The 25,902-nt window shown below is 40.5% G+C and overlaps 3 protein-coding genes across 3 annotated transcripts; 1 reads left to right on the plus strand and 2 right to left on the minus strand.

Moving 5' to 3' along the window:
• The first annotated feature begins 459 nt into the window (after positions 1-459).
• aldob (aldolase b, fructose-bisphosphate) lies at positions 460-3,454 on the plus strand. Its single transcript, XM_050042040.1, has 9 exons — positions 460-615; positions 1,336-1,448; positions 1,537-1,748; positions 1,843-1,897; positions 1,993-2,153; positions 2,254-2,337; positions 2,441-2,615; positions 2,709-2,908; positions 3,188-3,454. Exons 2-9 carry the CDS (start codon positions 1,337-1,339, stop codon positions 3,281-3,283), a joined length of 1,095 nt encoding a protein of 364 aa, XP_049897997.1. The 5' UTR covers positions 460-615; position 1,336; the 3' UTR covers positions 3,284-3,454.
• Positions 3,455-4,987: 1,533 nt separating this feature from the next.
• LOC126388858 (uncharacterized) lies at positions 4,988-11,013 on the minus strand. Its single transcript, XM_050042186.1, has 9 exons — positions 10,956-11,013; positions 10,612-10,779; positions 10,366-10,500; positions 9,895-10,047; positions 9,661-9,771; positions 7,613-7,669; positions 7,350-7,493; positions 7,150-7,257; positions 4,988-5,829 (listed from the first exon to the last, which is right to left on the minus strand). Exons 1-9 carry the CDS (start codon positions 10,956-10,958, stop codon positions 5,779-5,781), a joined length of 930 nt encoding a protein of 309 aa, XP_049898143.1. The 5' UTR covers positions 10,959-11,013; the 3' UTR covers positions 4,988-5,778.
• A 7,423-nt stretch (positions 11,014-18,436) lies between these two features.
• tmco6 (transmembrane and coiled-coil domains 6) lies at positions 18,437-25,702 on the minus strand. Its single transcript, XM_050042184.1, has 13 exons — positions 25,511-25,702; positions 23,718-23,824; positions 23,531-23,643; positions 23,235-23,418; positions 23,046-23,150; positions 22,271-22,362; positions 22,032-22,148; positions 21,817-21,931; positions 20,868-21,048; positions 20,234-20,328; positions 19,895-20,062; positions 19,649-19,783; positions 18,437-19,564 (listed from the first exon to the last, which is right to left on the minus strand). Exons 1-13 carry the CDS (start codon positions 25,599-25,601, stop codon positions 19,541-19,543), a joined length of 1,527 nt encoding a protein of 508 aa, XP_049898141.1. The 5' UTR covers positions 25,602-25,702; the 3' UTR covers positions 18,437-19,540.
• Positions 25,703-25,902: the final 200 nt, after the last annotated feature.

Genomic DNA, 25,902 nt, shown 5'->3' on the forward strand with positions numbered 1-25,902 from the left:
CATGGGCCTTTTCTTTATCTGTCTTTGTGAATACATTTTGTGATCTGTGATGCATCTAATTTAATTCTGCCCACCACTCTGGGATTGGAAATCAAACTGTACCTGTCCTCTGAACACTCCTGTGTGACACAGACAGACAGAATCATGTTGTTCACCAGGACAAAAGAAACAAAGAAACCTGAATTGCAACTTGTAGCAGCCTCCTCCATTACATTTCATCATTTTCCCAGTGCGTGCACCGAGCAGAAAAAATTGAGGCGGTTTCAGGACTGTGTGTTGCATGCAGACTTCGACGTTATGGCTTGTTTCAGTCGTCACACAGTGTTCCCTTCTTGTTTTCACCTCAGATTCTAACATCAGTTTAAAGTCCACAAATGAGCATTGATGCCTTATCATGCAAACACCGCCCCTGTCTGTGCGACACGGCCAATTGCGTTACAGGGGTTTCACACGCCCTGCCACATCACGAGCACCTCCTCCACAGCGCCAAGCAGGCAATAAATACAGCTTAGAGCCTCAGCTTCGACCCCTTCAATCAGTCCCATCGGTGCCGGAAGGCTGTCCAGGCTGTGTGCCATTTGTGTTGCCGTCGCTGTTTGATAAAACTCTGTCAAAGTAAGACTTGTTTTCTAGTTTCTAGCTTTTGCGTTCTCTTTCTGTCACTGTTTTCCACTTGTCTTTCGTGTTTGTCTTGAACCGGTTGCATGGTTTCTGCAAGATTAGTCTGCATCTTCGGGTTTCCTCGTGTTTCTAATTGTGCAGTAATGGATGTTAAGTTGCATACATGCATTCAAGAGGCACGTTTTAACAGTCTGAAGTGGGCTGGAAAAACAGGCTGCCAATTAGTAATGCTTAAGTTACAGTTTGTTTTCTATTTGAAGAGTAGATTTGTTGTAATTTTACTTTGCAAGTGTTGCAGCCTATATGCTGTCAGCCTGAGGGTTGCCAGTATGCCTCGGGCTTTGTGCAAACACTTGCAGGTAAACACATCCGTGTTCAGTGTGCCTTTTGTGCTCACATATTGCATTGCTGCAAATTGTGCACGTAATTTTAATTCCAAGCCAGCCTGCATATTATGATGTTAAGTTGGGGGGGCTTTTGCAGTAAACATTAGGCAACAAGTTAAGGTGAACTATGAACTTGTGTCTACGCATCTAAAGTCAGAACTTATCTGCTTGAAGGCCAAAGTTCAACCATGCAAGCCAAATATTTACAGAGGTGGTGCAAGAGAGACAGGACGTCAGAGGTTCATTGTGTTAGATTGGAAAAAAAGATTACATCTTCCTCATACTTCTTGAGGAGTTTTTGTGAAATAACTTGTTTTTCTCCTTCTAGGATGACTCATCAGTTTCCATCCCTGTCTCCGGAGCAGAAGAAGGAGCTCTCTGACATTGCTCAGAAGATCGTAGCTCCAGGAAAGGGAATCCTGGCTGCAGATGAGTCGACAGGTGAGCCTCAAGTGTCTAGTTGTTGTTCTGCGACGAGAGGTGACTGCAGAGTGTGCGACTGAAATTATTTCCCTCTTCCTCTTTTAAGGAACAATGGGAAAACGTCTCCAGAAAATCAACGTGGAGAACAACGAGGAGAACCGTCGCTGCTTCCGTGACCTCCTCTTCTCCTGTGATGCCTCCATGTCCAACTGCATAGGTGGGGTCATCTTCTTCCACGAGACACTGTACCAGAAAGCAAACAGCGGCAAGCTCTTCCCCCAAGTCATCAAGGATAAGGGCATTGTTGTCGGCATCAAGGTGAGTGGAGGATGAGTCTAGTCGAATGCACTCATCCTCAGGTTGTCCACATGTTGATCCGAAGCTAATAGATGTGTTTTGATTTCTTGTTCAGGTGGACAAAGGCACAGCTGGTCTGAATGGAACAGACGGAGAGACCACCACACAAGGTGAAAATGGATTTTATTTTTATTAGCAGCGTTATCCAGACTGAACAGAACCCTCCCCGCAGCTTACCTACACCCTGTTGCTGATTTTTCTACAGGTCTTGATGGGCTGTCGGAGCGCTGTGCCCAGTACAAGAAGGACGGTTGTGACTTTGCCAAGTGGAGGTGTGTGCTCAAGATCTCAGACGGCTGCCCGTCAGCTCTCGCCATCGCAGAGAACGCCAATGTCCTCGCCAGATATGCCAGTATCTGCCAACAGGTGTGTGCGGCCATAGTCTGCACAGAAATTAATTTACTGGGATTTAAAAATATTGGCTGCAAGTAATCCATTTTAAACTGACATTTTTGTTCTCCACCAGAATGGCCTGGTGCCTATTGTGGAGCCAGAGATCCTGCCTGACGGAGAGCACGACCTGCAGCGCTGCCAGTACGTCACAGAAAAGGTTGGTGCACTGTCTTCCGCTTAGTCGGCGAAACCACCAGCAGTAAAGATGGAAAACATATTTAAAAGCATGTGTAGTAATAAATCTGCTTCTTCATGTTCAGGTTCTGGCTGCTGTGTACAAGGCTCTGTCTGATCACCACGTGTACCTGGAGGGCACTCTGCTGAAGCCCAACATGGTCACTGCCGGACACTCCTGCACTAAGAAGTTCACCCCTCAGGAGGTTGCCATGGCCACAGTGACCGCTCTGAGGCGCACTGTCCCCGCCTCTGTGCCTGGTAAGTGTCAAAAGGCCAGCTTTTCCCTTAGCGAACCAATTTAAGAGGAATGAAGAGTTTCTCAGTGGCATGCTGCTTTCTGTGTCTTTCCAGGCATCTGCTTCCTGTCTGGAGGTCAGAGTGAGGAGGAGGCCTCCCGCAACCTGAACGCCATCAACCAGGTGCCCCTCCACCGCCCCTGGAAGCTGACCTTCTCATACGGCCGTGCACTCCAGGCCTCTGCTCTTGCAGCCTGGCAGGGCAAAGCTGCCAACAAGGCGGCTGCACAGGAAGCTTTCTGCACCAGGGCTAAGGTTAGTCTCAAAGGGCATGAAGAGCTATCACCTAATACTGAACAGACACTAATAAATGATTCCCACTTATCAATACGTAGTTGTGGACTGTGCACAAAACTGGCTGTTAAATCACTCTACCCTTGTATTACCCAACTTTATACCGACTGGTAAATGATTGATTCTTAAAAGCTTTCTGGACACGCAGTCTTGCACTAATGTAGCCCAGCTAATGTAGGCTGATCATTAACACTCAGGTTTGACTTTGCCCTAACTCTCCCCCTCTGTTGCTCTCTCCAGATCAACGGCCTGGCTGCCAAGGGAGAGTACAAGCCCTCCGGCTCAGCTGACCAGGCCTCCATGCAGTCTCTGTACACCGCCAGCTACGTCTATTAAATACTGTGAACATTAAAAAAAAATGCACATGGACCAAATATGACAAGAAGTGCCTCTGCTGGATTTCCCTCTTCCCTAGACTGCCAACATCAGGGGAGGACTTCCACTGTAATGTTGAACTACTGTTTGTATACTCAGTGAAATGACTGGAAATAAATTAATCTAACTAAATGTTGCTGGTTCCATTGCAGTTTTTTTGTGGTTTGTGGTCTTTGAGAAAGTTGCATTTAAATCATTGTTCCTATAAAATATAGACTTTAATGCAGTTGAGGTGTCGTAGAGATTTTTCTTAAACTTGGTGAATTGAGGGTGGGAAGTTACTGGATCCCAACATATCTACATGTCTCGCACATACAGTAGACAGTTTAATGGTTAAGAAGTAATACATCACTCAGTTATATCATCATGGTGACATGAATGTTGTGCATGGCTGTGCAGCTCATGCAAGTTTGCTTCGACCTTATAACAATAAATACAGTATACACACAAGTGAAAATCAACAGAACTGAAATCGCATTTGAATCAGTGCTGAGAAGCAAACTCATGTATCTTAATGAAACTTGGAGGAGTTGTCTGTGAAAAAACAGAACTAGGGTGGTGCTTACACAACAGTCATGAAGAAATACTGAAATCTTTTGAAAGCAGTGATCTAACTAAAGGTGTTGCTCCACCACCACCAAATTCAACACAGGACTCGAACACAAGTAGCAGTTCAACATTTTTAGGTCTCTTATCACACCAACAAATTTTCTGGTGCTGATCAGTTTGGTAACAAAATGTTTATCTGTAAGTCCAAGTATTAATTTATATTTACCTAAAATGTCTATGTCTAACAGAATAACAGGTCTCAGGTGTTCATTTGCTTTGATCTGAATCAGGGACTTATTTTGTCAAAAATTTGCATAATTGCCTAGATGGTTCAAGTTCTCATGGCAGCATTTACAAGCGGACCAGATCAAATACCTTGTGCGAGAAAGCTTCTCTTGATTGGTCAGAATTTCCATGCGGGAAAAATCCAGGAAGTAAACAAAACATTGAAGAAGAGTACACTTGCAAGATAAATGTGACACTTTCTAATGTCACAGTGGAGGGACAACTACGCAGGTTGATTTTAGCGCTGGTCATCGTGGACTATATTGCTGTCATTGTTCATTTTAGTCAAACCATACAGTTTGAAAACGAGGCGTGGCTCCAACTAGAAAACAATGTTTTGACTCAGTCTGGATGTTTTGGTGGGCACCCGAGTGCAGTGGTGTGTTCACACCTGCCCAAACGAACTGCACTTAGGAGGCAAACGAACTTGAGTTCAATTGAACCGAACCAAACAGGGCAGATGTGAAAGCGCCTTTAGTTTCAGGTGATCTTACACAAATGAAAACATAGTTAATTACCATTTCTGCCAATACATCCCCCTAAATCCTACACATTACTCCTTTAACTTGGTATCTTGAACTCTGACAAACCTAAAACAAACATCCTGATTAATTATTTGCTGGCTCTCTAATACAGTGTTCAAAGTACTCTTGCAGGTACAAACTTTACTACAGACTGTCGGCTACTTTTATTCAACAGTGCCAGTTAGTCTATAGTGCACCATGTCTGGGTGGTTCTACTTGTGCAGACAGTGTGTGTTAGTGCAGTCTATGCATATAGATGTGTGTGTGTGTGTGTGTGTGTGTAATATGATCATCAATCTGGGCATCATTTTATTTGATCATTTTATTGTTAATTTAACAAAGACAATATACATTACATTCATTGCACCACATATTACTATAAGCTAAAGCTAAATCTGTTTTTTTCTTAGGCTCTTCTTATCACAGTAATGTCGACGGACATGCTGAACATTACAGTGATTCACATTGATTATTCACAGCTGTATGTGGCCATACATATAATGGCCATACCCTGCACATACTGTAATCACAAAGCAGAAACATGATCATGGCATAAGGGTTAAAGGCTAATAGTACGTACAGTATATAATCAATATTACCAGTGTTAACTTACATTGTTATGGTTTGTACAGTATTAAGTTTTAGTGAATGCAGTAGATTTTATTGACAGATATCAGTATCGGCGTGTAAGACCTGTTAACCTCAAAGTACCATAGCTAAGTGTTTACGACTGCATGACCTGTACAATAAGTACACATAAGTCTTGAGAGACTCGTGGTTACTATGTTTTTCTCACATGAGACGACAGGAATCACTTTGATTCTGAAGCAAACTTTACAAAAAGAAAATAAATGTGGTTCAGTAATGCATTTCTTGCTGCAGTTATATATACTGTCGAGAGAAGCTTAGTGCAGTTGTGCAAAAAAAGAAAGAAAAAAAAAAGAGCTGTGGCTGTCCTATTGAGGCTACTGCCTGTAGGTGGTGTAATATTCACATGTGATATACTGGGCACAATGATGACCTGTTTCTTTCACAGGACAGGTGTGCTGCAGGAAAACAGTGTTAGTTCATGTAGAATGATACCTCTAAAGGTTGGGATTAGTTTGATGTTTTGTCACTCCTGGGTGTCGGGATGTGCTGGAAAATAACCTGTTGAATACAGAGATGGGACAGGTTAGGGAAGAGGACAGCAAGAAGGCAATAACATTACAGACAGACAGCTATTACACAACATAATTTATCAGTGGCCCCATTTAGGTTGTTAATAGCGACAAAATCTTTGATAATATTGTATTAGAAATTTTATTACCATTATTTTACAACTGTGTTTCTGTTTAATTCTGATTTTGCAGTATCTGTCTTATGTTGTTTGACTCATTATTAATGCTGCCCTAACCCCAATAAGGCTTTTCTGGGCAAATAAAGATTAAATAAGCACTGTGTAGGATTTAGTGGCATCTAGTGGTGAAGTTGCAAATTGCAACCAACTGTATACCCCTCCACTCTCCCCTTACCTTTCCAAGCATGAATGAGAATCTGTGGTGGCCTTCAGGTAATGTAAAAATGTGAAAGGCCCTCTTTAAAGACGGTGTTTGGTTTGTCCGTTCTTGGCCACTGTAGATAATTTCACACAATGGCGAAACCATAGAATTACAACCTCAAGTCCTTCACATGATGCCATTGGGCTCGGAAGGACTTTTCTTTTTCCAGACATAGACATGAATTGTGAAGTAGACCTCTGTAAATCAGTGGATCCATTTTTTGAGCGTCACAATCCCCAATTGAGATTCGATTCATTTGACCAGATGACATAACTAAAGTCTAGAAGTCTATCACCGTTCAAGTTAGTGGAGGGCTAAAGTGGAACTTAGCCACTCAGCCAGTGAAAGTCTCTTGTGCCCTTGCTCTATGGGCCCAAGGATGTGGAAAAGCCAGGTAATTTTATACCCAGGAAGTTGGACTTTTCAGCTTCATGTACCACTGAGCAACTTTCATAGGACTGAATGGGGCCCCACCTCCAATGCTGTATCCAGTTCTCCCTATACATCCATGAACAAGACCCGCTCTCTATTTAGATAATGAAGGGCTCATCATTTTGAGCTAACAAAAACATGATTCTTATTGTCAGGTGAATATACACTAATGACAACATAATTATGAACATTATATTTGATTTCTGCCAATAGATGCCTCTAAATCCTACAGACGGCACCTTTCAACAGAAAAACATTGCAATAGAGAATGTGTATTTGGATTCAGCCGAAAATAAACTTTGAAAAGGTCCCTAAAACCCTACCTTTCATGTCATTATTTGTGGTTTTCATTTAGTCTTCATACATTCTTGCCTGCCCCTGTAACTTTTTGCTGTTCAAAAACATCTCCCGCCAGAGGCTTAGATTTGAATTACAAATCTTAAGTCTCTGTGTGAAATGCCTGTTTTAGAAGAAGTGATGGTGTAAAACGTTTTACCTGAGAGTGTGTGGATTTCAGAGCTAAACGTGCGATGGTACTCAAGAAGATGAGAAGGGCCAACACACACACAGAGGAAGTGAGCAATATGCTCTCAATACCAGTAAGCTGTCCCCGAAGCAAGAGAAAGTGAAAGTTATTCATACAAATTGAAAATGTGTCCATAGAGCTGAAAACATTCAGTTTATGATGTAACTCACCATTCCGTTTCCTGTACTTTCATCATTATACCAGCCATTGTAGTAGTAAAAGAAAGTATATTCGATCAAGGTGGATATCCTGTAGCCAACAGAGACGAAGATTCCCAAAAGTGTAACCACATACATGGCCAAAGACACGGTCACCTGGGGAAGGTAAATTCAAAAAGATTAGGTGAGTTATTAAAAAAAGAAGGGCAGACTGAGCATCATGAATCAATAAAGTTAAACACTAAAACTACATCATAAAATGACAGTATACCTACCATCTTCTTGGATGGATGTATCTCAGTGTAGATAGACAGGTTCCCACAGACAAGAAACTTCAAAAACAAACAACAAAAAAGATCTTTTTTTTTTGTCATTCACCCGCAGTATATTTGGATGACTTTTATATCCTGGTTTACATTATCATCATGGCAGCTGGAGAAGTAACCGAAGCTCCTCTGTACTGTAGTAGAAAACTTTAAAAATTTAAAGCTGATTTATGATATAACAAGTTTGTCAAAGCCAAAGTGGAAGTGCCAAAAATTGCAGCTCTTTGAACGGCCTCTTGAGGCGGGCTCCAGAGTCCAGTCAACCCCCATAGACCCCCATGGTAAAATGCTCAACTTATTATCAGAAATACACATTTACAGCCTTGTATAAAAAATGGTTGACGTATTCTTAGATTTTTTAGTTTGGCCAATGTCCCGTCTGCTAACATTGACGGGGTGGGATTAATGACATGTACTGCAGCCAGCCACCAGGGGGCGATCAAGATGTTTTTGCTTCACTTTGGAGAGCTGTCATGTCATCCATCTTTGTTTTACAGTCTATGGTTCTACACTGTTCCACCTGGCAACTGGCATATGATGTCAAATCCAGCATCAAATATGACCGCTTGTAGTTACACGTTTTCAGATAGATGGAGCAGGAGGAAATATGACAATGAAAAGGCCCACTGAAGGAAGTAGAGGACCTGTGGTGTCAAGACAACAACCTACTCCTGAATGTCAAAGCTAAGGAGACGATAATAGACTAATAGGTTCTCACCTGATGACCCCAAAGACATGTTAGTTATCACTGCTCACTGGTCTGTATAGTTAAGCCTTGCCATAATAGCTTATAGGGCTTAGGAGGTTATTCACTGAGTGCTGATCCTTTCTGTAGAGCACAAACTTCTTGTGTTTATTTGAATGAATAGGAAAGTAAGTATGCCCCCCCTTAATATTAACAGGTCTTCGGTGGAGAAGGTATATAGTACCAAGTACCTTGGTGTCCACATTACCACGGGTCTGACCTGGGTGCTGCATCCTGATGCAGTGGTGAGAAAGGCAAGGCAGAGACTGTTTAACCTGAGACGCATGAGGACATTCCAGCTTTCCCCTCAGAGAACAAAGAGTACTTCATTCACCTGAGCAAACTATTGGCGCTGCTCTAACCTATAGGATGTTTACAGCAGATGCTGCAAACATGAGGAGAATCAGTATGTATCCCAAACAACCGGATATCGGCATTTTCCCCCTGCTGAGGCCTGGAGGAAGGTACTGATTACAACAAGGCGGCACTGAGAGGCTCAGGAAAAGCCTCTCCCTTCAGGCCACAAGGTTCCTGAATGAAAATCCTGCCTATGACTGCCCAGTCTTCACTATTAGTCTTTTTTTAATGCACAGATTGAAGGGACTGACATGATTACATGTCACTGGAAATGTATTTTATATAATTTCATGAGACAAATTAATCAATTGATTGATTAAAACTCTGACAGTTTGGGGACCTCTGCACACACCAGGGACACACATTTATGTTGAAAAGCCATGAAACACTACATTTGCATTATGTCACCTTTAGTAAAAGAGCTTTAGAGGTGCTGGTGTTGATTTTGTCACCTTCAGACAGCCAGGTTAACATCGTTTCTAGTCTTTATGCTAGGATTAGCTGCTAGTTTAACATTTACCGCACATACATGAGCGTGATATTGATCATAGCAAGAAAGCTAACAAGCCTATTTCCCAAGCTCTGAACGGGGCTTAAAGAGTCACTCTGATAGTGAGTGTGTTTATATGGACATGAATAACCCATTTATAATCTGTTTTTTGGCGTATCACATTTATGTGTTTAAGCATGGAAACACCATATTCCGTATATAAGAAAACCATTATACTTCTCTGAAAGAAACCTGGATCTATGGAATAACCCAGTTTGTCTGTGCTCATGTAAACACCATATCCCAAATATGATTATAACCAGAATATTATTCATGTCCATGTAACCACACTGACTACAACACTGTCACTGTGAAAACAAGTGCATGTGTTCAAATGTTACGCACCAGAGCTCCCTGCCAGAGGGGAATGTAGATTGTCCAAGATGTGCGCACACCTTGTTTGGCCAGGGGAAATCCCATCAGGAGCTCTGCACAGCCAAAGACCAACATGACAATCTGGGAAGGAGAAGAGGAAGGATGGATTAAAACACCTACAGCAGACAGTTTGGAGCTGCTCTTGTGTACATCATATATCATGTGACTGTCATTTCTGTGGCTCTGGATTGTCAGATGTGTTACCCCAAGACTTCTGGGCTCATTTCGTACAAAGCGATGCAAAGGCTTGCCAGACATCAGCTCCATGTTGACTGCCGCCTGATTCCCATCATTTCCTGTTGTTGTTCTCTCTCTAGTTGTTGACTCAGTTCCCTCCATTGCCAGTAAATCCACACGCTAGAGAAGAAGAGTTAACAGAACCAGATGTATACTTTCCACTGTGCTACACAGACTGTATTTTGAGTCCACTATGCAGATTTAAAGAGTAGGAGAGTAAGATAATTAGTTCAGATAGCTGCTGCATGCAAGATTATAAAGCTGCCTCAAAGAATGCAGTGTTTTTTACAAACATGCAGAGAGGCAGTGTGACTGACAATGGGAAGGGAGTGTTGAGGGTATAAAAGGGAAGTGGGGAAATTTGAGACTTCTGCATTTTTTTTCCGTTATAGGGAGGAGCTGGAAACTTTGTTTGCAAGTCAGCATGAAAGTCTTTACCGAGCAATAGGATGAGTAGGACAGCAGGTGGTGCTCCAGTAGATGTGTTGCTCTCCGTCTAATCTCTCCTTCACTGTTGTACTGAATGGCTTCTAACAGCGAGAGTCCACTTTGCCTCACAAACTCCTCTGCAACCTAAAGGGAAAGAATAGAAACTGTTAGAGTAGCTTGGTAAAAGCTCATCATAGGCTGGTTTGATAGTTCCCATTGAGCAGCATCGCCGTTTTAAAGGCTTCACTTATTTACCTGTGGACCACTACCTAGGAGCATGAACAGGACATCCATACTCAGGGTGACCATCTCTTGGTCAGCCATTTTAAGTGTGGCACAGAGTGCAGACAGTAATCCATGATGGGCCAGCTGGACACAGAACTCCTTTTTCTTGTGGGCAATATTAGCTAGAACTCTCAGGATCTGAGTATAACAAGAAGGCACAGACCTGTGAGATTAGTGTAGCACTGTGGGAACGTGTGACAACTCTACATTACGCCAAAGATAAGAATAACAGAACAAACACACTGTTTATCATCAAGTGCTACAATGACAACATAAATATCTTATGAGAGCAACAATATTAAAGTTGCACAGACCATGGTATTGATGCCTTGAGAGAAAGGGAGGAGCTGAATCAGTCCAGGGACCAAGTTGAGAGTCAGCAGAGCAGAGCAGAGCAGAGCAGAAAGTGCTGGAGTGAGCTGTCACAGCAAAATGGAAAATGCACAAGAACAAACCTATAAATACAATATATCAATCCTTAGATGTAAATCAGTATGTTTGACCCCCCACCTCTAAAGAAGTACATGACATTATATTAGATTTGAAAAATTCTGCTGCAGGACATGATGAAATAAGTTCTAGTCTTATAAAGACAGTACTTTTGTCTATTGTTGAGTCCTTCACCCATGTTTTAAGTTTATCTCTAAAAACAGGTGTTGAACCAAGTGACCTTAAATCAGCTAAAGTCATTCCACTATTTAAATCAGGTGATTGTAGCATATTTACAAATTATCGTCCCATATCTGGCTTACCCACTTTTTCTTAAGTTTTAGAGAAACTAGTATATTCAAGAATTTAAAAAACATTGAGATGAGAGGAAAAACAAAAGTCAACAGAAATGGCCCTTTTGCAGTCTGTTCAAAAAGTCAAAAGACTTTGACACCATTGATCACAATATCCTTATTGCTAAACTACAAAAATATGGTTTTCATGATGTTGCTCCTAAATGGTTGATTGATCATTTAAAGGACAGGGAACAATATGTATCTCTAAATACACACAATTCAAATAGAGCTACGCTTCTTTGTGGGGCACCTCAAGGTTCCATCCTTGGACCTCTCTTGTTTTTGATGTATATGAATGATTTACCCAGAGTCTGCAATAATGCACTGCCTCTTTTATTTGCTGATGACATGTGTCTTATTGCTTCACATGAAAATTCTAGCCCACTGATTCGAGAAGCAAATGAAGAGCTATCATCAATCTCTAAATGGTTTCAGATGAACTCTCAAAATAATTAAATCTAGTTTTCTAATATTCTGTAACAAAAATAAAAAGTATACTAAAGAAGAAGCCAAATTATTCATAGACAATACTAGAATTACTCTGGTTCCTCATTTTCATTTTGAGTAGAGTTCATTCATTGATAAATCATTCTTGTATTTTGACTTAATTACAGCTTAATTTATCTGTATATTATGTACTGTAACACTGCAGGGTGCCACATGTCCCACTTTTCTCAATACGATTTTGTTTAGTCAAAAGAAATTTTTGAGAATGATGAGCTTCGCTGAAAAATCTGTTTCATCTGCTCCTCTTTTCAGAAAAGACAAACTGCTATCAATTTTTAATGTGAACATATACCAGACTTGTGTGTCCATGTACAAATATGTGCACCTAACTCATCAATTGCCCAGCGCTTTTCAGAATTTTTTATTGTTTTTTTCAGACATTCATTCTTATTGTACAAGACACTCAAAGGACTTCCATCTTCCATAATGTCGGACTTCCCTGAATCAATATACACTGAAATACAGAGGACCATCTCTTTGGAATAATTTACCTACATCTCTACAATCAACATCTACATTTTTCGCAGTTTAAAAATATCTGAAATTGTTTTACTTCATTGTAATGCATCACACCTTGTAAACATTCATTTCTATCAGTTTAATATTACTACTTAGCCTTGACACCTTGAAGTTTGTTCATTGTTAGCTATATAGGGGAGGTATTCTTTATAAGCTTTTTTTGTCTTCCAACCTCTCCTACACAATGTTTTAACTTTTTTCTTATTTTATTGTCTTTTGTATGTATATAATGTGACTTCTCAAAAGTCTCAATTGAAGTAAATCAAATGTGATATTACAGTGATATGTGATACTCCATAAACATTTAAATATCCCACTGTATAAATAAATAGTTAAACATATTGAGAAATGCGCCGATTCTCTTTCTTTCTGAGAAGAGTTTTAATGTTGTCTTTTAATTCACTGAGACTCGGAACAAAAGGGATCTCCTCTTGTGTGAGATGTGGCAGAGATGGTTGCCTCCAGGTGAGAATATTTCTTCAATGCAGTCCTGGACAGTGAAGCATAATGGGGTCATCATCGACATAAGTCAATTTGGTGTCAATCTGTCACACAGTCTTATTTTCACAATGAAGTATTTCCAGGGGAAAAAAAAGGCTCAGTTGTGTTTCAGTAATACATTTATTGCTGCAGTTATGTATAGTGCAAAATGAAACTTAGTGCAGCTGTGCAAAAAAAAAAAAAAGGGTTGTGGCTGTCCTATTAATGCTACCGCCTGTAGGTGGTGTAATATTCACATGTGCTATAATGTCCAGTGGTACAGTTAGTATAATGATTACAGTGTTAGTTCATGTAGAATAATACTTCAAAAGGTTGAGATTAGTTTCACGTTTTGTCACTCCTGGGTGTCGGGATGTGCTGGAAAATAACCTGTTGAAGATACAGAGATGGGACAGGTTAGGGAAGAGGACAGCAAGAAGGCAATAACATGATGACAGACAGACAGCTGTTAAACAACATAATTTATCAGTGGCCCCATTTAGGTTGTTTCTAAGGAAAAAATCTTTGATAATATTGTATTAGAAATTTTATTACCATTATTTTACGACTGTGTTTCTGTTTAATTCTGATTTTGCGGTATCTGTCTTATGTTGTTTGACTCATTATTAATGCTGCCCTAACCCCAATAAGGCTTTTCTGGGCAAATAAAGATTAAATAAGCACTGTGTAGGATTTAGTGGCATCTAGTGGTGAAGTTGCAAATTACAACCAACTGTATACCCCTCCACTCTCCCCTTACCTTTCCAAGCATGTGGATGGCAGGACAAAATGTGATGAAATATGCAAAAACCTCGCTGCAGAAACATCAGTGGTTATTAGTGAGAATAAACTTTGTAGGATTGTGACACTGGCAAGTAAAATAGTTGGCAGACCACAAAAGCCAGACAGCTCTTTACAGAAATGACGAGGAAGAAAGCAGGGAGTATCTTGGAAGATACTTCTCACCCTCTTTTTAGCCAGCTTGAAGTCTTGAGCTCTGGGACGGGCTAAAGAGTCCCTCTGGCAACCAAAGATGTATTTAAGAGGCCCTTCATCCCGAGTGCCATCAATATCCTTAACTCAACAAAGTGACTGATGAGCTTTAAACCACAGACAGACACTGAGCTGATTTAAAGTGTGAAGTATTTCTGTAATGAATATGTTTTGTTTGTTTTACTAACTATTTGTCTGCTTATACAAAGTTGTCTTTTGTGTTTTTGGTGAGCAAAAGACACATTTCCACCTATGGTGGACAATAAAGATGTATTGTATTGTATTGTATGTTATTGTCAGGTGAATATACACTAATGACAACATAATTATGAACATTATATTTGATTTCTGCCAATAGATGCCTCTAAATCCTACAGACGGCACCTTTCAACAGAAAAACATTGCAATAGAGAATGTGTATTTGGATTCAGCCGAAAATAAACTTTGAAAAGGTCCCTAAAACCCTACCTTTCATGTNATTTGATTTCTGCCAATAGATGCCTCTAAATCCTACAGACGGCACCTTTCAACAGAAAAACATTGCAATAGAGAATGTGTATTTGGATTCAGCCGAAAATAAACTTTGAAAAGGTCCCTAAAACCCTACCTTTCATGTCATTATTTGTGGTTTTCATTTAGTCTTCATACATTCTTGCCTGCCCCTGTAACTTTTTGCTGTTCAAAAACATCTCCCGCCAGAGGCTTAGATTTGAATTACAAATCTTAAGTCTCTGTGTGAAATGCCTGTTTTAGAAGAAGTGATGGTGTAAAACGTTTTACCTGAGAGTGTGTGGATTTCAGAGCTAAACGTGCGATGGTACTCAAGAAGATGAGAAGGGCCAACACACACACAGAGGAAGTGAGCAATATGCTCTCAATACCAGTAAGCTGTCCCCGAAGCAAGAGAAAGTGAAAGTTATTCATACAAATTGAAAATGTGTCCATAGAGCTGAAAACATTCAGTTTATGATGTAACTCACCATTCCGTTTCCTGTACTTTCATCATTATACCAGCCATTGTAGTAGTAAAAGAAAGTATATTCGATCAAGGTGGATATCCTGTAGCCAACAGAGACGAAGATTCCCAAAAGTGTAACCACATACATGGCCAAAGACACGGTCACCTGGGGAAGGTAAATTCAAAAAGATTAGGTGAGTTATTAAAAAAAGAAGGGCAGACTGAGCATCATGAATCAATAAAGTTAAACACTAAAACTACATCATAAAATGACAGTATACCTACCATCTTCTTGGATGGATGTATCTCAGTGTAGATAGACAGGTTCCCACAGACAAGAAACTTCAAAAACAAACAACAAAAAAGATCTTTTTTTTTTGTCATTCACCCGCAGTATATTTGGATGACTTTTATATCCTGGTTTACATTATCATCATGGCAGCTGGAGAAGTAACCGAAGCTCCTCTGTACTGTAGTAGAAAACTTTAAAAATTTAAAGCTGATTTATGATATAACAAGTTTGTCAAAGCCAAAGTGGAAGTGCCAAAAATTGCAGCTCTTTGAACGGCCTCTTGAGGCGGGCTCCAGAGTCCAGTCAACCCCCATAGACCCCCATGGTAAAATGCTCAACTTATTATCAGAAATACACATTTACAGCCTTGTATAAAAAATGGTTGACGTATTCTTAGATTTTTTAGTTTGGCCAATGTCCCGTCTGCTAACATTGACGGGGTGGGATTAATGACATGTACTGCAGCCAGCCACCAGGGGGCGATCAAGATGTTTTTGCTTCACTTTGGAGAGCTGTCATGTCATCCATCTTTGTTTTACAGTCTATGGTTCTACACTGTTCCACCTGGCAACTGGCATATGATGTCAAATCCAGCATCAAATATGACCGCTTGTAGTTACACGTTTTCAGATAGATGGAGCAGGAGGAAATATGACAATGAAAAGGCCCACTGAAGGAAGTAGAGGACCTGTGGTGTCAAGACAACAACCTACTCCTGAATGTCAAAGCTAAGGAGACGATAATAGACTAATAGGTTCTCACCTGATGACCCCAAAGACATGTTAGTTATCACTGCTCACTGGTCTGTATAGTTAAGCCTTGCCATAATAGCTTATAGGGCTTAGGAGGTTATTCACTGAGTGCTGATCCTTTCTGTAGAGCACAAACTTCTTGTGTTTATTTGAATGAATAGGAAAGTAAGTATGCCCCCCCTTAATATTAACAGGTCTTCGGTGGAGAAGGTATATAGTACCAAGTACCTTGGTGTCCACATTACCACGGGTCTGACCTGGGTGCTGCATCCTGATGCAGTGGTGAGAAAGGCAAGGCAGAGACTGTTTAACCTGAGACGCATGAGGACATTCCAGCTTTCCCCTCAGAGAACAAAGAGTACTTCATTCACCTGAGCAAACTATTGGCGCTGCTCTAACCTATAGGATGTTTACAGCAGATGCTGCAAACATGAGGAGAATCAGTATGTATCCCAAACAACCGGATATCGGCATTTTCCCCCTGCTGAGGCCTGGAGGAAGGTACTGATTACAACAAGGCGGCACTGAGAGGCTCAGGAAAAGCCTCTCCCTTCAGGCCACAAGGTTCCTGAATGAAAATCCTGCCTATGACTGCCCAGTCTTCACTATTAGTCTTTTTTTAATGCACAGATTGAAGGGACTGACATGATTACATGTCACTGGAAATGTATTTTATATAATTTCATGAGACAAATTAATCAATTGATTGATTAAAACTCTGACAGTTTGGGGACCTCTGCACACACCAGGGACACACATTTATGTTGAAAAGCCATGAAACACTACATTTGCATTATGTCACCTTTAGTAAAAGAGCTTTAGAGGTGCTGGTGTTGATTTTGTCACCTTCAGACAGCCAGGTTAACATCGTTTCTAGTCTTTATGCTAGGATTAGCTGCTAGTTTAACATTTACCGCACATACATGAGCGTGATATTGATCATAGCAAGAAAGCTAACAAGCCTATTTCCCAAGCTCTGAACGGGGCTTAAAGAGTCACTCTGATAGTGAGTGTGTTTATATGGACATGAATAACCCATTTATAATCTGTTTTTTGGCGTATCACATTTATGTGTTTAAGCATGGAAACACCATATTCCGTATATAAGAAAACCATTATACTTCTCTGAAAGAAACCTGGATCTATGGAATAACCCAGTTTGTCTGTGCTCATGTAAACACCATATCCCAAATATGATTATAACCAGAATATTATTCATGTCCATGTAACCACACTGACTACAACACTGTCACTGTGAAAACAAGTGCATGTGTTCAAATGTTACGCACCAGAGCTCCCTGCCAGAGGGGAATGTAGATTGTCCAAGATGTGCGCACACCTTGTTTGGCCAGGGGAAATCCCATCAGGAGCTCTGCACAGCCAAAGACCAACATGACAATCTGGGAAGGAGAAGAGGAAGGATGGATTAAAACACCTACAGCAGACAGTTTGGAGCTGCTCTTGTGTACATCATATATCATGTGACTGTCATTTCTGTGGCTCTGGATTGTCAGATGTGTTACCCCAAGACTTCTGGGCTCATTTCGGACAAAGCGATGCAAAGGCTTGCCAGACATCAGCTCCATGTTGACTGCCGCCTGATTCCCATCATTTCCTGTTGTTGTTCTCTCTCTAGTTGTTGACTCAGTTCCCTCCATTGCCAGTAAATCCACACGCTAGAGAAGAAGAGTTAACAGAACCAGATGTATACTTTCCACTGTGCTACACAGACTGTATTTTGAGTCCACTATGCAGATTTAAAGAGTAGGAGAGTAAGATAATTAGTTCAGATAGCTGCTGTATGCAAGATTATAAAGCTGCCTCAAAGAATGCAGTGATTTATACAAAAACATGAAGTGACCTACCTTGTTTTAGTATTTCATGCAGAGAGGCAGCGTGAGTGACAACGGGAAGGGAGTGTTGAGGGTATAAAAGGGAAGTGGGGAAATCTGAGACTTCTGCATTTTTTTTTCCGTTATAGGGAGGAGCTGGAAACTTGGTTTGCATGTCAGAGGTTGTGGCTGTTTCTCAGCACCAGTGGTGGAAGAAGTACTCAGATCCTTTACTTAAGTAAAAGTAGTACCACAGTGTAAAAGTACTCTTGTTACAAGTAAATGACCTGCATTCAAAATTTTACGTAAGTAACAGTACAAAAGTACAAGCATCAAAATGTACTTTTAAATCCTAAAAGCATCATGCAGAATGGCCAGTCTCTGGATTATAATTATTGGTACATTATTGTGTTCATCAGTGTAATGTTGCAGCTGTTTAATTACTTTAAATTCTGCTGGGTAGTTTAATTTCTAATAATATATAAACATATATAGTATATCTAGTAGATTATATTTCATATTATTAATCAGAATCTGCAAAGTACTGCTACTTATTATTATTACTGTAATCACTATTGAATCTTAATAATTTAGTCAGTAAACTGTTTCAAATAAAATTTAAATATTGTTATCAAGAGAATATCTTATCTCTAAAAAAAACCAGCCTTAAATTCATAGTTCAGTTGATATTTATTCATAATTTATTTCGTGAATGTACAGTCATTGACAATGCATTATTGGCTAAAAATACATGATACCTCTAAAAACTTCTATTGCCCTTATTCTACATATGTACAGTCTGTTATATAAACCCACCCTCTGTACAGTAGATGTTCCAGGAGAGACTTAGATGAGCTAAAACACATCAATCTTCTTCAGTGACTCAATCAAGTGATGGTGCCACAAGATGCAACAGACAAATAGACTAGAGGTACTGAGTCTCAGGTATTAAAAAAATATTTCATCTTTACATGCATTAAAATACCATTGATAACAACACTGAAAATGGTAAACATCAAATTACCAGTAGATCATTTTCAAAAGGTATTAAAAATTGATTTTAAACCCACTCCAGTGTATTTTGGCATTTTTATATTTCAGATTTTTCTGATTCATTTCCCGTTGATTAGCTGTACAGTTTACAGAAACATTTTTTGACAAATTACTTAATTTGCGCTCAAAGTAATTTTGTTGCTAAAATGGAGGATGATGTATGACTATATTAAAAGCTGCAGGTCATACGTCATCCTTCAAGCTCGCACAGGTGCGCTGTCATGCCTTGCCATCTGAGTAGCAAACCGATAAACACTGTTGTTAGCTAGTGAGTCCAAACCCAAACCGAGACATTCATTTATTCATTTTCTGTAACCGCTTATCCTGGTACAGGGTCGTGGGTGTGCTGGAGCCTATCCCAGCTGTCATTGGGTGAGAGGCGGGGTTCACCCTGGACAGGTCGCCAGACTATCACACTATCACTGGATTCCAACCCAGAACCCCCTTCCTTAAGATGTTACTCTTGACACCTATGGTAGAAAGGCAATCTGGTTGCCATGGTAACGGATTTGCCAGACTATACCCACATCCCCATTCTCCGTTAGAGACAACAGTTAACAGAAAAACAGGAAGTAACACTGGCTGGAGTGGGGCTTTAAGTATAACATTGTTTGTCCATTATATAGATTGCAAAGTGTAAACAAAAGTCCTGCACTCTCAGGTGTGTCCTTACGGTATCAGTGACTCACTGTACCCTATAGATGTGAATTTGATGCCTTTCGGTTGGCTCAGGAGCACGGGATGTTGTCCACCTTTAATGCAACAGATGATATCAGTTAGTTTTTGAAATTTTCAGTAAATTCAACAAACAAGACAAAAGGCATGAAAGTCTTTACCGAGCAATAGGATGAGTAGGACAGCAGGTGGTGCTCCAGTAGATGTGTTGCTCTCCGTCTAATCTCTCCTTCACTGTTGTACTGAATGGCTTCTAACAGCGAGAGTCCACTTTGCCTCACAAACTCCTCTGCAACCTAAAGGGAAAGAATAGAAACTGTTAGAGTAGCTTGGTAAAAGCTCATCATAGGCTGGTTTGATAGTTCCCATTGAGCAGCATCGCCGTTTTAAAGGCTTCACTTATTTACCTGTGGACCACTACCTAGGAGCATGAACAGGACATCCATACTCAGGGTGACCATCTCTTGGTCAGCCATTTTAAGTGTGGCACAGAGTGCAGACAGTAATCCATGATGGGCCAGCTGGACACAGAACTCCTTTTTCTTGTGGGCAATATTAGCTAGAACTCTCAGGATCTGAGTATAACAAGAAGGCACAGACCTGTGAGATTAGTGTAGCACTGTGGGAACGTGTGACAACTCTACATTACGCCAAAGATAAGAATAGCAGAACAAACACACTGTTTATCAAGTGCTACTATGACAGAATAAATATTCCATAAAAGTTTGGTTTCAGCTTGCACAGACCATGGTATTGATGCCTTGAGAGAAAGGGAGGAGCTGAATCAGTCCAGGGAGCAAGTTGAGAGTCAGCAGAGCAGAGCAGAAAGTGCTGGAGTGAGCTGTCACAGCAAAATTTGAAAATGCATGGGAGCAAACATAAAAACAAACTTAATACATACAATATATCAATCCTCAGATGTCAATTCTCAAAAGTCTCATTTCAAGTTAATCAAATGTGATATTACGGTGATATGTAACGCTCCATAAACATCTAAATAAGCCATTGTATAAATTTAATAGTTAAATATTTTGAGAAATATGCCCATTCTTTTTCTTTCTGAGAAGAGTTTTAATGTTGTCTTTCAATTCACTGAGACTCGGAACAAAACGGGATCTCCTCTTGTGTGAGATGTGGGGGAGATATGAAAAATGGTTGCCTCCGGGTGAAAATATTTCTTCAATGCAGTGCGTCCCCTGGACAGTGAAGCATCATGGTGTCGAGCTGTAGCACAGTCTTATCACAATGAAGTATTACCAGGGGAATAAAATAGGGATGCAGGATGCGTACCTGGCAACATTACTGTCCCAATTTACGCAATTTAAAGACCACAATCAGTGCAGAAATTTCTGTTTGAGATTCAGCATGGCTATATCAAACCTGTGAGGTTGTTGAGCACCCAGGCACTCTCTCTGGCCAGCGCTGGCTGGGTCTGCAGGTACGCCTGAAGGAGTGCACACAGAGCAACCACGATACGAACGTCACCCACTTGAGTGCTCAGGTCTTTAACTGGACAGGAAGACAGGAGGTTTCCCATGCACCTCAGCAGAGGACATATAAGCTGGAGCGGAAGAACACATTGAAAATCTCCATGTCAGTTAAATTGTTGCATACTTCAGACTAAAGATTATAAATGGTACCTAACACTGTGGCTGATTTTCCTGAGCATGGTTTATTGAAAGTTTCATCAGTTTTTGATTTTCTAACTTCCTGTATGAAAGACAATGATTGACTAAGATGAGTAGTTAATCACAGTGAAATGTACTTAGCTTCATTTATTTAGATGTCAAAATAAATACATATCTTTACTGCCAACATTTCATAATGAGGTAATACAGTTGCAAGCTGATACTGTTTTAAAACTTGTGTAATGCTCGTAACAACCAAGAACACTTAATAAGTCTCATAGTTTTAGTGTTTGGTCATTTGTTCGGATTGTCTGACAACACAGCTGGTGATAGTGATGCTTTTCAGCAACCGACTCTAAAATCTCTGATGTCAAGGCTTCCATGAACACATCCACAAACAACATTTTTTTCGACAAAATAAGAAAAAAGCCTGCACACATGACAGGTGAAATTATTCACTGTGATGAGTTACAAGTCTGCAAATTTTTATTCCATGCTGACATGATCTGAAACCAATGAGGTATTGGAAGGTAAGAAATCACTCTCTCATCAGTTATGCTTTGAGTAATAAAAAGAAATGGTGCATGTGATTTGTTCTAAGAATGTCAAAAAAACACAGCAGAGCATATAAAAAAGAAAAAACAAACCTTAAAAAGCGAGAGACATTATGAAATATGCATTTAATCCATTAATTTCCTTACCAGCTCCATTCCTTCTTCTTTGTTTCCTTTGGCCACAGCACCACCTAGTGACACTAACAAGGAACTGCACTGCAGCAGCGCCCCATGAGCCAACAGCACTCTGTTGTCCTCAGTGCTTTGGAGTGAGATAAAGACAGACAGAGACTTTTGATGGAGCACTTACATGTAACAACAGCTCAGTATGAGAAAACAGACTGTTGACACTTCTCTCTCACCTGCATGTGAGGTAGTGCAGACACCACGCACACTCAATGGCAGGTGCCAGGCCAAAGTTTGGGTCTGGAGTCAGGACTGACAACAAGTGCTGAGGTAAACTAGAGGCCAACACCATCCTGCAGAAACAGAGAAAGACTATCATACAACGGACAGCAATGTTTAATGTGAGCAATGCCTCATAAGAGAAATTAAAGAACAGCAATGTAGAAAATGGAGATGAACTAGTGCGTGTCATTACGGGATTATTTTTTCGGCTGCATCTTTGGCCTGGAGAAGCTGAGAGAGGGTGAATCCCACGGCTTCCACCACCGCAAGGTTATGTCTTTGGTTCTGCAAACACAGACAGAAACATTGAGAAAGTAAAGCTACTATTATTACTACATTTAACCCTTAGTGGCACCAGTTCAGAGTCATGTAAGGAAATGCGATTTAGAGGGATTTAGTGGCATGTAGCGGTGAGGATTGCAGATTGCAACCAGCTGAAACCTCTCCTCTTTAGTATTCCTTCAGTATTCTTTGTTTGGGAGGTTTTTACCAGGAGCTGATTTATCCGCAAAGGTCTCTTCCTCTCAAAAACAAACAGACCAGGAGATTGAAACCAGTAAAAACACTGAATAAAGCAGTTTCGCATAAAAGAAAATTCCGTCTTTCTTTGACACTCTCGTCGCGGAGGGGCTTCTAACTACAGAGGCTGATGCAAAAACACAAATGGCCTTATCTAGGGCCAGTGTTTGGTTTGTCTGTTCTGGGCTACTGTTCAAACATGGCAATGCAACATGGTGATCTCTTTAGACAAGGACCCGCTCTCTTTGTAGATATAAACGGCTCTTTTTAAGGAAACAAAGAACAAGAGGATTCTTATTTTCAGGTTGTTATACACTAAATGAAACATACTTATCACATTACATTCCATTTCTGCCAGTATGTGCCCCTAAATCGTTCACAATGGACCTTAAGGTACTGGTGCGACTGAGGTGTTGTTACAATGTTGAGCACTGATGAATTTTGTTTACCTCTATACAGTTGGCCAGAGCTGGTATGATTCCCTGGGCCAGGAGCTTCTCTTTTACAGCATCACTGTCTGGGCATAAATTACCAAGCGTGTAGAGACACAGCTCCTGTGTACACATGAACATACACACATGTAAAGTAAAAAACTCTCCTGCATAATTACACATTGTCTGGCATGAGTGTGCGCTCACAGTGAACTTGGTGCTCTGGCCAGACAGGTAGGTGAGAAGGTAGGGGGTGGCAGGCAGACAGGCTGGTGCAACACTAGCGTGAGGAGAGTGAGACAGCTGATGGAGGCACCTAACAGCCTGCAGACGATATGTAGCATCAGAGCCCGTGAGGAGACCAACTAGAAGATGTATGCTATTCTCCTGCCTGCAGGGAGGACAGAATTACAAACAGATATAACAGATGAGAAACAGAGGTACAAATGTCAATAAGGTAATTTAAAAACATTTGATGTGGTCAACAAAAGCTGCCACCATACTTGATGAAGGTGAGCTGTGCTGATGGGTCGCGGAGAGCTTTACTCAAGGCCTTCAGGTGTGCCTCCCTCTCTGGTCCGCTGTGTTGCAGCTTGTGGAACAAACCGACCACGTCCTGGGGAAATGAGGAGCAAATTCAGATGGGAAGTTTATCTACCAAAATATTTTCTATTACAATGTCTGTCTCACCTGTTCTGCTGAGTTGGTGTCCATGGTGACACCTGGCGGGTCCTCATCTTCATTCAGTAGGAGTCTCTTGCTCACAAGCTGTCTATCTCTGCGGGCTTGTCTCAGTGCTACAGCATTAAACACAGACAAATACCACATCATCTTCTGCGACTGAGAGTAGCCTATAGTACTTGGCTATTCAGTGTCAAGATGTGCTATAAGTCACCAATCTGTTAAATGAAGAGACAAAGCTACTCTGCAGATGATGAGTTAAGGATGTCACAGTAGCTGGAGGAGTTACCAATGCAATTTTAACATTCTCTTATTAATTTTCCATAACTGCTAATCCTGGTACAGGGTCTGAACGGGGCTGGAGCCTATCCCAGCTGACATTGGGTGGCAGACGGGGTACACCCTGAATAGGCTATCAAAGGGCTGACACATAGAGACAGACAACCATTCACACTCACATTCACACCTGCAATTTTAACATCATGAATAGATACCAACTTAGATTTCTGTCCTCCATTTGTTATTATATAGATAGTATTTTGAAAGATGTGACATTAATATTTAATAACCTCATGTTGGTTTGCCATTAGTTACTGAATGTCTACATTACTACAATGTCATTTCTTAGCAACCATAACACCAGCCTTTATATCACTTGTCATAACTTACTCTAAATGTTAGCATTACTTGACACATGGTCCAAAACTCTGCACTGAATGAAGTCTCTGGGTTGAGTTAATGCTTGTTGACTGACACCTAGCTACACAGGAACGTTTCTGAGGGATGATGATATAACATTATTTTTAATGGGTGTTGTGTTTATGGGGTCTAGAAACCTGACAGATCCATGGAGCTGGTGGGATGAAAGGACTCTTCATCTTCATCCAAACCTGTTTGGATGAACCAGTGGACCTCTTTGCAGTGGCCATCAGATAAGTTATCTTACATTGCCCTCTCTGACTGAACTGCAATTATACCTCTAACACACACACACACACACACACACACACACACACACACACACACACACCATACCATACCCACCCTCCAACACACACACTCCACACACACACCATACCATACCCACCCTCCAACACACACACTCACACACATGCACTCTCACAGGGTCCTCCAGGGATTGATTTATTTAAAGGACCATTAAATTTCAGTTTTGGAGTAGTATCTATTTCAGGATTGTTTTTTTTAATTAATAGGTAATTGGTGTGTGAAATCTTGTGTTTGATTATCAACCTTACCTTGTTGATCTGAGTCTGTTTTGAGTAAAATATAAAGAGGTAATCCAAGAATGAAACAATGATTTGTGTTTTTCCCATCAGGTTGTGTAGCAGTGGATACTAGCTAATTCCCAAACTAATTTAAATTAATATTAAAATAAATGAAAGATTAGCATGAAGCTGTAGCTAGCTAACTACAGTAGCTGTAATGTGTTGATGTGACAGCTACTGCATGCTGGCAGGTCTTTCACAAACAAGATACTTTTTAGGTATAGCTGTCATCTTTGCTACCTAACGTAACATACATGTTGACGTTTAACGTTTTAAAATAACGGTAGTTTCACGTTAGGAAAACAAACAGGTAAACTTTGCAGATAACTCTTTTCCCTGTAACGTTAAAGTAGTTAACCGCCTCTTTCTTTCACGATGGGTTAACACTAACGTAATCTAAAAGCTTTTTATTGACATGAAGTTGACGCCATATTGGCTTGGTAACTAAACTAATTACAACCCTAACGGCTAACGTTATAAATTAACATATCATTATGAACATATTTTAAGACTCACCTTTCTCGTGCTCTCGCCTCTTTACTTTGAGCTCCTCCAAACTGTCGCCTTGTCGCCCAGCTTTGTGGCGAACTTTGTTTAACCTCCACATCTGGTTATTTTAAGGTCAACAACTTAAATTAAACGTTAGTTAAACTATAATTCATTATGGAAGATGCTGTGCTGTAGTCGCAGCCACCAAACAGAAATTGAAGTTCTTCTTCGGGGTCTTTTGAGAGGGACCTTATTGGGCGGCTGCAGCGCCACCGCCATGTAGCGGTCACACATGGTAGAGACAGGCACTCCTGGTGAGTAACACTGCATTATCATGTATATATATATATGTATATATGTATATATATATATATATATATATATATATATATATATATATATATATATATATATATATA

Source organism: Epinephelus moara, chromosome 4, assembly GCF_006386435.1.
Source record: "Epinephelus moara isolate mb chromosome 4, YSFRI_EMoa_1.0, whole genome shotgun sequence".
NCBI lineage: Eukaryota > Metazoa > Chordata > Actinopteri > Perciformes > Serranidae > Epinephelus > Epinephelus moara.

Excerpts from the sequence above, each read along its gene's own strand:
- aldob (XM_050042040.1), top strand. The coding sequence starts at position 1,337 with ATGACTCATCAGTTTCCATCCCTGTCTCCGGAGCAGAAGAAGGAGCTC. Across the intron at positions 1,898-1,992 it reads CGGAGAGACCACCACACAAG|GTCTTGATGGGCTGTCGGAG; the intron begins GTGAAAATGGAT and ends ATTTTTCTACAG. Across the intron at positions 2,616-2,708 it reads TGTCCCCGCCTCTGTGCCTG|GCATCTGCTTCCTGTCTGGA; the intron begins GTAAGTGTCAAA and ends GTGTCTTTCCAG.
- LOC126388858 (XM_050042186.1), bottom strand. Across the intron at positions 9,772-9,894 it reads ATGAGCCCAGAAGTCTTGGG|ATTGTCATGTTGGTCTTTGG; the intron begins GTAACACATCTG and ends TCTCCTTCCCAG. Across the intron at positions 7,670-9,660 it reads CCCTCTGGCAGGGAGCTCTG|TTTCTTGTCTGTGGGAACCT; the intron begins GTGCGTAACATT and ends TTGTTTTTGAAG.
- tmco6 (XM_050042184.1), bottom strand. The coding sequence starts at position 25,601 with ATGTGGAGGTTAAACAAAGTTCGCCACAAAGCTGGGCGACAAGGCGAC. Across the intron at positions 20,329-20,867 it reads GGTGCTCAACAACCTCACAG|CTCACTCCAGCACTTTCTGC; the intron begins GTTTGATATAGC and ends TTGCTGTGACAG. Across the intron at positions 19,565-19,648 it reads CCTACTCATCCTATTGCTCG|GTGGACAACATCCCGTGCTC; the intron begins GTAAAGACTTTC and ends GTTGCATTAAAG.